General features: G+C 42.4%; 1 protein-coding gene across 11 annotated transcripts in view; it reads left to right on the top strand.

The window, feature by feature from the left end:
* Window positions 1-237: 237 nt before the first annotated feature.
* FANCM (FA complementation group M) overlaps window positions 238-12,965 on the top strand; it is a 145,443-nt gene continuing 132,715 nt past the window's right edge. For 8 of the 11 annotated variants that reach the window (XR_012159625.2, XM_073350243.2, XM_073350246.2 and 5 more), the window contains exons 1-4: window positions 238-923; window positions 2,972-3,144; window positions 5,310-5,387; window positions 6,140-6,298. Coding sequence is in view for 10 of the 11 variants with exons in the window: in XM_073350243.2 (XP_073206344.2) it covers window positions 404-923; window positions 2,972-3,144; window positions 5,310-5,387; window positions 6,140-6,298 (930 nt within the window). In the remaining variant the exon portion in view is untranslated. The remainder of the gene's footprint in view (window positions 924-2,971; window positions 3,145-5,309; window positions 5,388-6,139; window positions 6,299-12,965) is intronic. The other 3 variants (XM_073350241.2, XM_073350240.2, XM_073350244.2) reach the window with 2 other exon arrangements.

Genomic DNA, 12,965 nt, shown 5'->3' with positions numbered 1-12,965 from the left:
TAGCAGTAAGCCCCCCTACATGACTACATTTCCCAGCATGCTGCAGCGCCTGCTAGCAATAAGCCTCCCCCTTGACTACATTTCCCAGCATGCTGCAGTGCCTGCTAGCAATAAGCCCCCCACACACGACTACATTTCCCAGCATGCTGCAGCGCCTGCTAGCCGTAAGCCCCCCCCCCACACGACTACATTTCCCAGCATGCCGCAGCGCCTCTCGCGGCAGAGAGCGGCCCTGAATGACTACACTTCCCAGCGGGCTGCGGGGGCCGGCGCTCACGCGGCAGCGCTCGGAGCGTGGCGAGGTGTTCCGGCGCTCCCGGAGAGCCGCCGGCCCCAAGATGGCGGCGGGGGCGCCGGCGGGCGGGCGGGCGCTGAGGGAGGGGCCGGCCGTTCCCCACCGAGCATGAGCGGCGGCGGCGGGCAGAGGACGCTGTTCCAGAGCTGGGGGGCTGGCGTCAGCCGCGCCCCGGGGGCCCCCTCAGCCCCTCGGCGGGAGGCGGCGGCCGGTCCCGCGCCTGGGCCTGGGCCCGGGCCCGGCCCCGAGGCGGCGGCGGCGGGGGACGATGACTTGCTGCTGGCGGCGGCGGCGGCCGAGGCCGAGCGGGGCCCGGGCCCGGGGGCGGGCGGCGGCGGCGGGTTCTGCGCGGCGGCGGGCTCGCTGTGGGTCTACCCCACCAACTGGCCGGTGCGCGGCTACCAGGAGCGCATGGCGCGGGCGGCGCTGCTGGCCAACACGCTGGTCTGCCTGCCCACCGGGCTGGGCAAGACCTTCGTGGCCGCCGTGGTCATGTACAACTTCTACCGCTGGTTCCCCTCCGCCAAGGTGCTCTTCCTGGCGCCCACCAGGCCGCTGGTGGCGCAGCAGATGGAGGCCTGCGCCCGCGTCATGGGCATCCCTCCGCACCACATGGCCGAGATGACAGGTAGGGAGGGCCCCGCACGCTGCCCCTCGCGTAGCTGTCGGCAGAGGCGGGACGCAGCATTGAGCGGTGCCCTGGCTCCAGTACCCCCCCCCACTCTCTCCAGCCCCCCCCCACTCTATGCCCTGATTCTTGCACCCCCCCCACATTCCCACCCCCACCCTGAGCACCAAACAGGAGCTCCTACACCCCTGTGTTCGAGTCTGTTGTTCTTTTCTCTGCAGTTCCTTCTTTCATTACTACTCTGTGCCCTCATTTCATCAGTTAAAGTGAACACTTAATCTGTAGTTAATATTGACGCTAAAAGGTCATCACAAAATTGATACTTTAATCAGATTAACAGGAGACAGTGCAGTTCATATCTCGGAATCATTGTATCAGGGTGCCTACGGACTCAGACGTTACTGCAACAGTTACGCTCAAGTCACATTTGGAAGGTTTTCTTTGCTGCCACATGGGCTAGAAACTTAATTAGTTTAGAAAAAAATCAATTCTGAAGAAACTGAATGATATGGCCCAGAGCCAGTGGCACCAGCTGCTGCTCAGGCAGCCCAGGAGCTGCCCCAGTGGCTGGTCCCCAGGGTCAGCCGCACCAGCAGCTGCGGAAGTCATGGAGGTCCTGGAAAGTCATGGAATCTGTGACCTCCATGACAGACTTGCAGCCTTACCTCCATGACAGACTTGCAGCCTTAGTGATGAACTATTCTCAATTATAGTGGAGCAGTAGGGAGACTATAATTCAAGATGTATCAATTTTCAGCTCAGCAGGATGCTCACACCTCTTACCTAAACTGTAAACCTGTGATGTTTACTGGCTTAATCAATACACAAAGTAATCTCTTCTCAACCCTATTATCCAAAAGGTGGACTAGATATTTCTAGAAGACTCTATTATCCATGTTTAAAAGCTTCCTTCTTTCCTGAAGCCAAAGGTGGGCATGAACTTCAACATGTAATATCTCTTTGTGTAGCTTTCCACTGATTAGGGGATCTTCAGGGTATGTCTACATGTCAAGTTAGGGGTGTGATTCCCAGCTCATTTACGCATGCTCATGCTAGATCAGTCGGTGCTAAGGTAAGTATAAATAGTAGTGTAGCTCGGGCAATGGTGACACATCATGGGCGGTGGCGGCAAGCTGTGCCAAAGATGTAGCCACCAGTTTCAGGCGGGTTTATGCTCAGGGCGACTAGCCTGTGCCACTGCCCATCCTACCACAGCTACACTACTCTTTATACCTGTGCTAGCTCGATGAGCATGAGCACGAGTATGTGTCTGTGACCTGGGAATCTGACCCCTATCATGTAGTGTAGATGTGACCTTAGAATAATGCAGTCAGTCTGTTCCCTATTCTCAAACTAATTTTCACTTTTCTTATTTCAAGCTGCCACTGATCTAAACTTGAGCTTGAGCTATGGCACCTGTATCATAGGAGATGGTACTCTCCAGGGAATCTTTGGGCCATCCTGTTGTTTTAAGTGAAGTTTTTCATACTGATTACAATAAACTTAGGCTTTGAGTGACTCAGCAGGTGAAATGCCTATAAAACTGTCCAGACTTAAAAAGGCATGTTCCCCGTCCATCTAGCCCAGTATTCTGTCTTCTGACAGGTTTCAGAGTAGTCTGTATCCACAAAAAGAAAAGGAGGACTTGTGGCACCTTAGAGACTAACCAGTTTATTTGAGCATAAGCTTTCGTGAGCTACAGCTCACTTCATCGGATGCATTCAGTTCCGATGAAGTGAGCTGTAGCTCACGAAAGCTTATGCTCAAATAAATTGGTTAGTCTCTAAGGTGCCACAAGTACTCCTTTTCTTTTATCTTCTGACAGTGGCCAATGCCATGTCACCCAGAGGGAATATATTCCAATTCCAATATATCTTTTTTGAGATATCTCTTTCGTAATGATTCTCAACATTCTGTTCACTTTTTTGACTACTGCCGCACATTGAGTGGATGTTTTCAGACAACTATCCAGTGACTCCAAGATTTCTCTCTTGAGTGGTAACAACTAATTGAAATCTGTAATAGTGCTCTTTTTTTTTTTTTCCCAGGGGGTACCCAGGTTCTCAATCGGAAGGAAATCTGGCACAATAAGAGGGTCTTTTTTCTTACTCCTCAAGTAATGGTAAATGATCTTTCTCGTGGAACCTGTCCTGCAGCAGAAATAAAATGTTTGGTTATTGATGAAGCCCACAAAGCTCTTGGAAACTATGCCTACTGCCAGGTAATGGTGGACTAATGTGAACTGCATAATCTTGTGAGCAATTCTTTTTGCAATCATAGATAATTTACGCACAAATGTAGATTGTTCTGCAGTTTTTTAAACTGAGGATTTTGGTAAGAAATCAACAAAGACAAAACATTATTTTGTGGCTTACAATACCTTGATACAAGTAATGGATAAATTGCATGCAACAAGAATGTACACAAGATGCTGTCTATTCTAACTGTGTTATGAAATCTTAAGTAGATGGGGAGATAAGCATTTTGTATGGTTGGGTATTGAACTGCATTTTCTTTTCAGAAATTAATTTTTAAACCTTAGAGTGTAAAAAATTAAAAATGCATTTGTCGTGTGGGGCTATTTCTACAGGGCATGGGTATGTTTATGAGAACTCAATCTACAGCAGTCTATCTGGCATGTATTGGCAAGGAATTAAACATTTAAACTGCTGCCACTGGGGTCTCCTATCTTAGAGATTGCAAATTAAACCACATTTCTGAAAAAACTTTACTTAAATTGAACTAAATTCTGAGCCCAGTATGACCCACTGTTGTCCCTTCAGTTGAGGTCTTGTCTCATGCAGTGAAAAAGGCATTGAAATATCTTGGTTAAATCCCTTTCTATCAATACTTCGGTTTAAAGTTATGAAGCAAGTCCTGTATTAAGAAATTTGCAGTGAACTGATGTGGCACTAGATGGTTCCCTATTAGATCATTGCATAGGAAAACTGACAAACAGCAGACTCGTATAATATGGCACATATAGGAAAATGCTGAGGCTTCTGTTTTTATTAGAATTAAAACAGAGAACAGGCTTGTTCACCATAGCTGCACCACCTCCTTCCTGCAGCCCTCCTGAATTTCAAACCCTTTAGTAACTTGTTTTCATTTTGTAATAATGCAAGTGTACAGGCTGTGGTGCTTTCTGAGCATCTGACAAAGGATTACATACTTCTTTATTCTATTAAAGTCCAATGTAGCTTTTTTTTAACGGTGATCGTTTTTTTTTGTGGTGATCGTTTACATGTGTTATGGGGAAACGACTCACATTGAGAACTTTGTGAGCTTACTTAAGGCAGAGTAGTGGTTCCCAGCTTTCTTCGTTAGTCACCTTTGCTGTGGAATTGGCATATAAAATGCTTTTTTCCTTATCCTGTCTTGCTTTACTTGGGCATGACTACCATCACTTTTTAATGTGTATATTTAATTCCCTTGTCCTCTTCTGTGTGTTGACTTTTTTTTGTATTTTTTTTTTTAATTTCTGTTTGATATTTGTAGCACTTTTCTGTGCCCTTCCAGTGGTTCTCATACTTTTCCTCACACAGCAGAAGACTGTCTCTTGGTCATAATATATCAGAGTACTACAGAAGAATAGATGCTTGTGCTGCCAGGCTGCTTGTAGCCCTGTACATTAATTGTGTATTTGACTTTAGGAGCTGATCTGGGTGAGGAACAGGAATATAGATGGCTTCAAAGGAACAGCCTCCCTCTTTCCCAGTTGCCATTAAAACAAGTTCGCAATGAGATACAGATGGGTGCATGTGGGTTTTATGCAGCTCTTGCCCCCTTGTCCAGCTCCTTTGTCATACCATTTTCTTCATCATTTCAGACTAGTTTTGTACTCAGGTTGCAAATGCTGGCTTTCAGAGTGGCCTTCCAGATTTCCTGTTGGGCAGCTCATTTGGCTAATGTGCTGTAAATCCACTTGCTGAATCCAGTAATAATCCTTTTCAGTGCTCACCCAAGTAGTTCTAGTGCAGGGGTAGTCAACAGGCAAACCGCGGACCAAATCCAGACTGCCAGATGCGTTTGCACGGACCCTGCAATTTTTTTTTATTTATCATTTTTTTTATTTTCTCTTGCGTCTGGATGTTAACTATATCTTGACTAATAAATGTAGACCTTGACCAAAAAAAAAAAGACTACCCCTATTCTAGTATGCGGAGTTGGCTCTTGAAGCCAGTTCACATAATCTAAGGGTTTTTTTGGGGGTGGGATGGGAGGGGATTGACAATCATTTATTGTTAGATTCTGTTTCTAGGCTAGACAGTAACTTTGTGGAGAATGCTTTCTTGAACATTTTAATTTTTCACATATGTAAACAATTGAGAGTAAGAGCTTTTCCTCTTTCAGGATATTAATGTAACTCTTGGGTTTTTTTGTCAGGTTGTGAAGGAACTGAGCAAATACACAAACCAATTTAGAATCTTGGCTCTAACTGCCACACCAGGCAGTGACACAAAGGTGAGTCAAGTACTGCATTAGTGGGCTGAGAATTAGAGTGGCTTCAATAGAGCCCCCCAGAAGAGCGATCATTACATGAGCGTTGCTCTCTTGGCAGCAGCAGCTTGCTGATTAGAATTGCATGATCCTAGTCAGGCACAAGTGGCTCTTGCGGCACTGTTAATGTTGCTGTGCAGTACTAGTCTGAATGTGTTATGCCACCTTTTCCCAAATAGTATCAGAGGAAACGAGGAATTTCCAAACTCCGTGATCTAAACTCTTCCACATTTATAATGAATGTCACAAATTATCCCTCTCATATTAATGTACTTGTTTATACTGGACTAATGGCCTGATGAGGTGGAGTGAGGGAGGGTTATGGCAGCTGATGCAGATGTAGTTTTTTATAGCAAAACTTTTTAACAAATGGTGCTAGAATAGTTCTAACTCAAGTATTTTTTCTTATTGCTATTTTAATGATTGTTTTACTTGCTGTGTATATGATGTGGTAGGGCATTTTCCTGACTACATTGTTTTGTCTGATGTTTAAAATGGCTGAAATGATCAATCAGGGCCCCTAGTTATAGTGGAGACTGCTGAAAAATGAATTGCTGTCTGCAGATCCCTCAATACAGGTAATGTTTCTTTGCTATTTCAAATAGTTTTACAGGGCCTGTGTTGTTAACTTTCACATATCCTTGATTTACAGCAGTGAGATGACATTAAGAAAAATACACTATGTAAAACACTCTTTTCCTGTGACTTTTTCATAGGCTGTACAGGAAGTTATTTCCAACCTATTGATAGCACAGATAGAGCTGTGTTCTGAAGATTCCCCAGATATTCAGCCTTACTCTCATGAGCGGCAAGTTGAAAAATTTGTTGTTCCACTTGGTAAAGAACTAGCAGAAATTCAGAATGCTTACATCAGGGTGAGTTACTACTTTTTTTTTTACCATTAAAGAGCTCATGTCACTATAGAAATAGTAATAAAACCCTTATCTGTCTTGTTAATGCCTCTAACTACTAAGATAAGTACTCTGTTAAACTAACTTACGTTATTTATGCTGTTGGCTTTTTGCTTATGTTTAGCTCAGATAGTAAAACAGAGTGGCCAGTTTCACTTTTGTTACTACTGTATCACTTAATGTTTCTGATACACTTGCTTCAAGTTTTTGTTTGGCTTCACAACAGCATGAGATAATGTTTAAAATTAAACTTGTATTAAAATATAGAAATCTCATCGTATGGTGTCTTACTCGATTAAGAAACTTGCAAAACCTACATTTGAGCCTAAACTAAATTGACAGCTTATTTTAAGTGGGTTGGTGTAAGAGTATTAACATGATGGGTACAATTCTCAAGCTATCCATTTCATTGCTATATTTACACAAAAGTTATTCCTATACTGTGGGTATTGAATCAAATGCTTGTCTTCCTTCCTGTAAAAATGTAACTTTTGATTCTTAGCTGCTTTGTGAGTGTACTGCTAAATAGATTTTTCTTTTTTAAAAAGTATTGCCTAGCAAAAAAAAATATTGCAAACTGTATGACCGAGGAGCTCAGGTGGTATTCTTCACTTATAAGTAATCTGTTCAAATACAGTCCGGTTAGCAATGAACAGAAGTGGCTGCCAACTGATGGCTGTTCTGTGGCCTGGCTGTTCTCAGTCAGGTTCTGTTAGACAGATGTCTGCATTATGGAAGTAATTATTAAAAACGGAGGCTCTTCCTAGAAATCTTCAGGTATTTATTAGTGGATGAGGTTTATACATGTTCAAAGTTACTAGATTTAGTAACATGTTTTCTCCAAAAGTTGTATTTATTTTTTTAAAAGTTGATCATCCACCATATTGTTGAAGGGGTAGTTTGCCTTCCACGTTAATGATAAGTTTTGTTTAGGGTCTATGTGAAGAGTCCTATTAAGTATATGAAGAACATTTTCTTATTTGTACATCTTTAGATTTAGGAGACAATTTTTAACCTGGAGCTATTTTCAGATCTTTAATCTTAGAGATTATCTCCATGAGACAGTCAAACTGGTTTAATGAAATTAAGTTTTAAACCAGTGCAAACCCTTAACTCATTTTAGTTTAAACATAACTTATTTTGGTTTAATTTCAATCCATTTAGAGCAGATTTAAGCTAAACTGAAACAAGTGTCCACCACAAATTTGTGTCAGTTTAATTAAATCAGTGTAGTTTCTTTGTAAACCAAACTCTGTTTTCTGTAATGGGTGCCAGTATGCGTTCAGTCATGTGTTAATTTCCTTTTTGGATTTGGCACTGAGAACTTGAGGTTTTGATTTTGATTTGGAAGGTAAGATGTCTTTTTTACCTACACTAAGTATAGCTGCAGTGAAGGAGGTAGGAGAGTGAAAGGGTACTGCACTGGTTTTCTCCTGCATTCTACTTGCAGAATACACAGGCAGGTTAAAATGCCTCATATGGCACAGGGGACTGGCTCAGGTAACTACAACATGTGCCTCACCTGTTTCAAAAGAGGATGGAGCCATGACCCTGCTGGCCCTCAAGGTGTCTCACACACTGGTACTTACCTTCCTTGGCCTTTGCGCTCCCTGAGGACAGGTTTGTGGTTTCCCTGACAGGTGTACGAGCGGGAGAGCTCCTTCTGTCCTCCAGGGCCAGTCACCATTGCAGCATTTTCAAGTGCACATGGTGATGGGGCAATGGAGAGAAAACATTTTAATGTGCACACATTACACTCTTTATTAAGTGCCTCTTGTGGTGTGTGTGGGTTTTTTTCTTTCATTTTGTTTGTTTTTGTTTATTTCCAAAACATCCTATGTTGTTTATTCTGACTCTTGGATTTTGGGCATCCAGTGGGAATCATGGGAAACTCACTCTTAAGATTTTGTGACCCTCTGTGGCTATTCTTATTAAAGGTTTTTATTATAATAGCACTGAGATGCCCAGCTAAAATCAGGGCATCTCTGTGCTAGGCACTCTTCTGACACATAATAGGAGACCTTCCCCACACTGAAGAGCATACTGCAGCTGGAGGTGTATTCCCATCTTGGATAGACGTTCGCAGGCTAGCTTTGATTGTGCTATGCTAAAAATGGCTGTGTAGCTACAGTGGTGCAAGCGGCAGCATGGGCTAGCTGCCAGTGCGTGCGCCTCGGGTCTTGGATGGGATTGTACGTAGGTGGCTGGACTCTGCTGCCTCCCAAGCCACTCTGCTGCCTCCCACTCCCCTACAACTATTTTTAGCAAGTTTAGCTTAGTCAAAGCTAGCATGTCCACATCTACCCTAGCTGGGAATTACACCTCTAGCTGCACGGTAGATTGCACCCTTGCATAGCAGTTCCAGGCTGACAGCTTCTAGGTAGCAAAGTCATGATGAGACTACTTGTACACACTAATTCCGTATTTTCAAGCTGGGCAAGGAGTGTGTGGCTTGTTGTAGGAAAGCTAGATTAAAAAGCCTTTTGGTTTTTAATATCGTTACCAGCTTATCTTTTAGACTAACTAGTCCTTATAGATGTAGAATGATACCTTTTATGATTTTGCTGTGTCATTGCTAGCTATGCTTTGGATTCCAGGTGATCTGCAAAGGTGTAAAACTAGATTCTGAAGTAGAACAGAAAGTTCTGTAAAGCTTTTTTGAAAAGTCACCTTATTTTATATGTCATTTTCTGACTATGCCATTAAGAAATTAGTAGGATTATGACATCATGGCAACAAGGAAATAAAATCTGATTGAGACTGTTTAAATGCTTTTTAACAATTCTCGTCCTTCAAATAGTTTGGAGAAAAGTCTGAAGTCCACCTTTCAATTAAGAGCTCCCAACAAGTTCTCAGCAAAACTTTGCAAGGCCAGAGTAGACATATATATATATGTAGGTTAAATAACGTTTCTCAGCATCTGTAAGCATAGGTCAGAGGTCCAGGTTTTTAAAAATAATATTGGTATATGCATGCTAAGCACATAATGTGCTTGAAAAGTTAGACCCCCATGCACAATGAAGTCTGAAGCTTTATTTATGACGGTCTGTAACATTAAACAAGACACAAGTTTAAGAGAAAGTGAATGACAGCATAAAACAAGTTACAGCAGTAATGCAACAAAGCTGGAAAAATCCCACTAGTTCTGTAGTTCATAGAGTATCAGGGTTGGAAGGGACCTCAGGAGGTCATCTAGTCCAACCCCCTGCTCAAAGCAGGACCAATCCCCAACTAAATCATCCCAGCCAGGGCTTTGTCAAGCCTGATCTTAAAAACTTCCAAGGAAGGAGATTCCACCACCTCCCTAGGTAACGCCTTCCAGTGTTTCACCACCCTCCTAGTGAAAAATATCCAATATCTAATATCCAACCTAAACCTCCCCCACTGCAACTTGAGACCATTACTCCTTGTTCTGTCATCTGCTACCACTGAGAACAGTCTAGGTCCATCCTCTTTGGAACCCCCTTTCAGGTAGTTGAAAGCAGCTATCAAATCCCTCCTCAGTCATCTTTTCCGCAGACTAAACAATCCCAGTTCCCTCAGCTTCTCCTCATAAGTCATGAGCTCCAGTCCCCTAATAATTTTTGTTGCCCTTCACTGGACGTTTTCCAATTTTTCCACATCGTTCTTGTAGTGTGGGGCCCAAAACTGGACACAGTACTCCAGATGAGGCCTCACCAGCCTCTAATAGAGGGGAACGATCACGTCCCTCGATCTTCTGGCAATGGCCCTACTTATACATCCTAAAATGCCATTGGCCTTCTTGGCAACAAGGGCACACTGTTAACTCATATCCAGCTTCTCGTCCACTGTAACCCCAAGATCCTTTTCTGCCGAACTGCTGCTTAGCCATTCAGTCCCTAGTCTGTAGCGGTGCATGGAATTCTTCTGTCCTAAGTGCAGGACTCTGCACTTGTCCTTGTTGAACCTCATCAGATTTCTTTTGACCCAATCCTCTAATTTGTCTCGGTCCCTCTGTATCCTATCCTAGTTAAACAGTTATTTTTGTAAAAGTAAATAAGCAAGGCCCTGAGTTTCACAATAACTTGATTAAACTTCTTAGGCACTAACACTGGTTTGAAAAGTACAAAGTAGGCAGGGCAACAATGTTTCAGTATTAAGGCGGAAATATTTAAACTGCCAGGATGTGATTGGATGGATGCAGTTTTGTTAGCTGATTTTAACAGTATATTGTGTCCGAACTATTTAAACATTTCACATTAAAAATATGAATTACTTTAGTAATGGTTTGAGGAAGTGCAGTAGAACTGCAGAGTTACGAACACCCGAGTTACGAACTGACCAGTCAGCTATACCCCTCTTTTGGAATTGGAAGTACACGATCAGGCAGCAGCAGAGATGGGAGGGAAGAAAGAGCTAATACAGTACAGTTCTGTGTTAAACATAAACTACTAAAAAAAAAAAAGGGAAAGCAGCATTTTTCTTCATAATAAAATTTCAAAGCTGTATTAAGTCAATGTTCAGTTGTAAACTTTTGATAGAACAACAGTAATGTTTGGTTCAGAGCTCTGAACATTTTAGAGTAACAAACAACCACCATTCCCGAGTGTTCATAACTCTGAGATTCCACTGTATAGCAATAGGAGCATAATAAAATGTCTAGTCAGATAATGGGAAGCAGGTACCACAGCATGACAAATGTGAATTTTATGACTTGTTAGAAGTATATTCCCCAGCCTCCTCAAATGTTAGTATGTAAGAATAGCGAGATTTCAACAAGCTTCATCAATGTTCCTATAAAATATGCTGCATCCGATGAAGTAAGCTGTAGCTCACGAAAGCTTATGCTCAAATAAATTTGTTTGTCTCTAAAGTGCCACAAGTACTCCTTTTCTTTTTGCAAATACAGACTAACACGGCTGCTACTCTGAAACCTGTATAAATGAGGAAACCATGTCTCCTTGCACCCACTAGTGTATTGGCCGTTTACCAAAAAAATACAGTTTTCCATAGCCGTACAGGGTACCTTCAAACTTTAAATTTAATTGGTGCTTCTAGCAGCTTAAACAATCTAACACAACTCATAATAAATAATAATCTACATTAATCCATAGTTTTACATAAAATGACTATACAATTTACTGCAGTTTTCAGGGTGTTGAAGAACACACATTCAGATACTGTGGGAAGATTTTTCTGTAGCTTACACATTAACAAGAATGTTTCTGTGTGACCTTGCTTGATGCCCACAAAAATAGTTAAATAGTTCTGTAACTGAACTGAAAACTGCATAACAACTGAGACTTGTTTGAGGTGTTATTTGCTCTGTAGATTAAATACAAACTGATGCTTTCAGACTATAGGCATTAACTGTTTCCTATGGATTTTTGAAGTTTGTATTGCCAAAAAACATGTTTTGATGATATTACTATTGAGTAATCAAAATGCATAGATTTTCAGTGTCTGCCAGGAAACCTTGGTAAGCTATTGTGAAACCACCTATTTCTCCCCTTTCCTGTATTTGCCACATATGTGAATTGATTGGACAGAAACTGAAATCTAACTGCATCTCTGGATCCTGTATTGAAACTCATAGGTCTGCATAAGCTATATATTTACACTTAATATAACGTAAGATATCTTTCAAGTATCAGAGGGGTAGCTGTGTTAGTCTGGATTTGTAAAAGCAACAGAGAGTCCTGTGGCACTGAAACAAATGTCATCTAAAAACTACTTTGAAAATTCTTTTAATGTATCTAATCAGTATTGTATACAGTTAACCACTGGACTTTTCCTGTGAATACACTTCTTCAGTTGTAATGTGATGAACTTCTTACTGGGTTTCAGAGTAAGGCTGTATGCTAGCTATCATAGCAATGTAGAAGGGCCTTTGGGAGGTCATCAAGTCCAATGCCCTGCGCTGAGGCAGGCCCAAATAAATCTAGACCATCTCTGACAGGTGTTTGTCCAACCTGTTGTTAAAAACCTCCAGTGATGGGGATTCCACAACCTCCCTTGGAAGCCTGTTCCAGAGCTTAACAACCATTATAGTTTTACTAATATCTAACCTAAATCTCCCTTCCTGCAGATTAATACCATTACTACTTGTCCTGCCTTCAGTGGTCATGGAGAACAACTGATCACCTTCCTCTACAATAGCCGTTAACCTGTTTGATGACTGTTATCAGGTCCCCCCTCGGTCGTCTTTTCTCAAGACTAACCATGCCCAGTTTTTCTAACCTTTCCTCATAGATTAGCTTTTCTGAAGCTTTTATCATTTTTGTTGCTGTGTTTTGGATTTTCCAGTTTGTCCACATCTTTCCTGAATTGTGGCACCCAGGATTGGACACACTACTCCAGTTTTTGCAACAGTATCCCATTATTTACTTGTATTCAGTTTGTGATCCACTATAACTCTCAGGTCCTTCTCAACTGTAGTGCCACTTAGCCAATTATTTCCCACTTTGTTGTTGTGCATTTGATTTTTCCTTCCTAAGTGAAGTACGTTGCACTTGTCTTCGTTGAATTTCATTTTGTTGAATTCAGACCATCCTCCTCCCTCAGCTCCTAGGCAGAGGCATGACCAGGCAGTTCTGTGCACTGCCTCTTTCCTGAGTGCTGGCTCCACAGCTCCCACTGGCCAGGAACCGCGGCCAATGGGAGCTGCGGG

Source organism: Lepidochelys kempii, chromosome 6 (genome assembly GCF_965140285.1).
Source record: "Lepidochelys kempii isolate rLepKem1 chromosome 6, rLepKem1.hap1, whole genome shotgun sequence".
Classification (NCBI taxonomy): Eukaryota; Metazoa; Chordata; order Testudines; family Cheloniidae; genus Lepidochelys; species Lepidochelys kempii.
The sequence above is the reverse complement of the archived record's forward strand: the minus strand, read 5'-3'. Positions and strand labels throughout refer to the sequence as shown.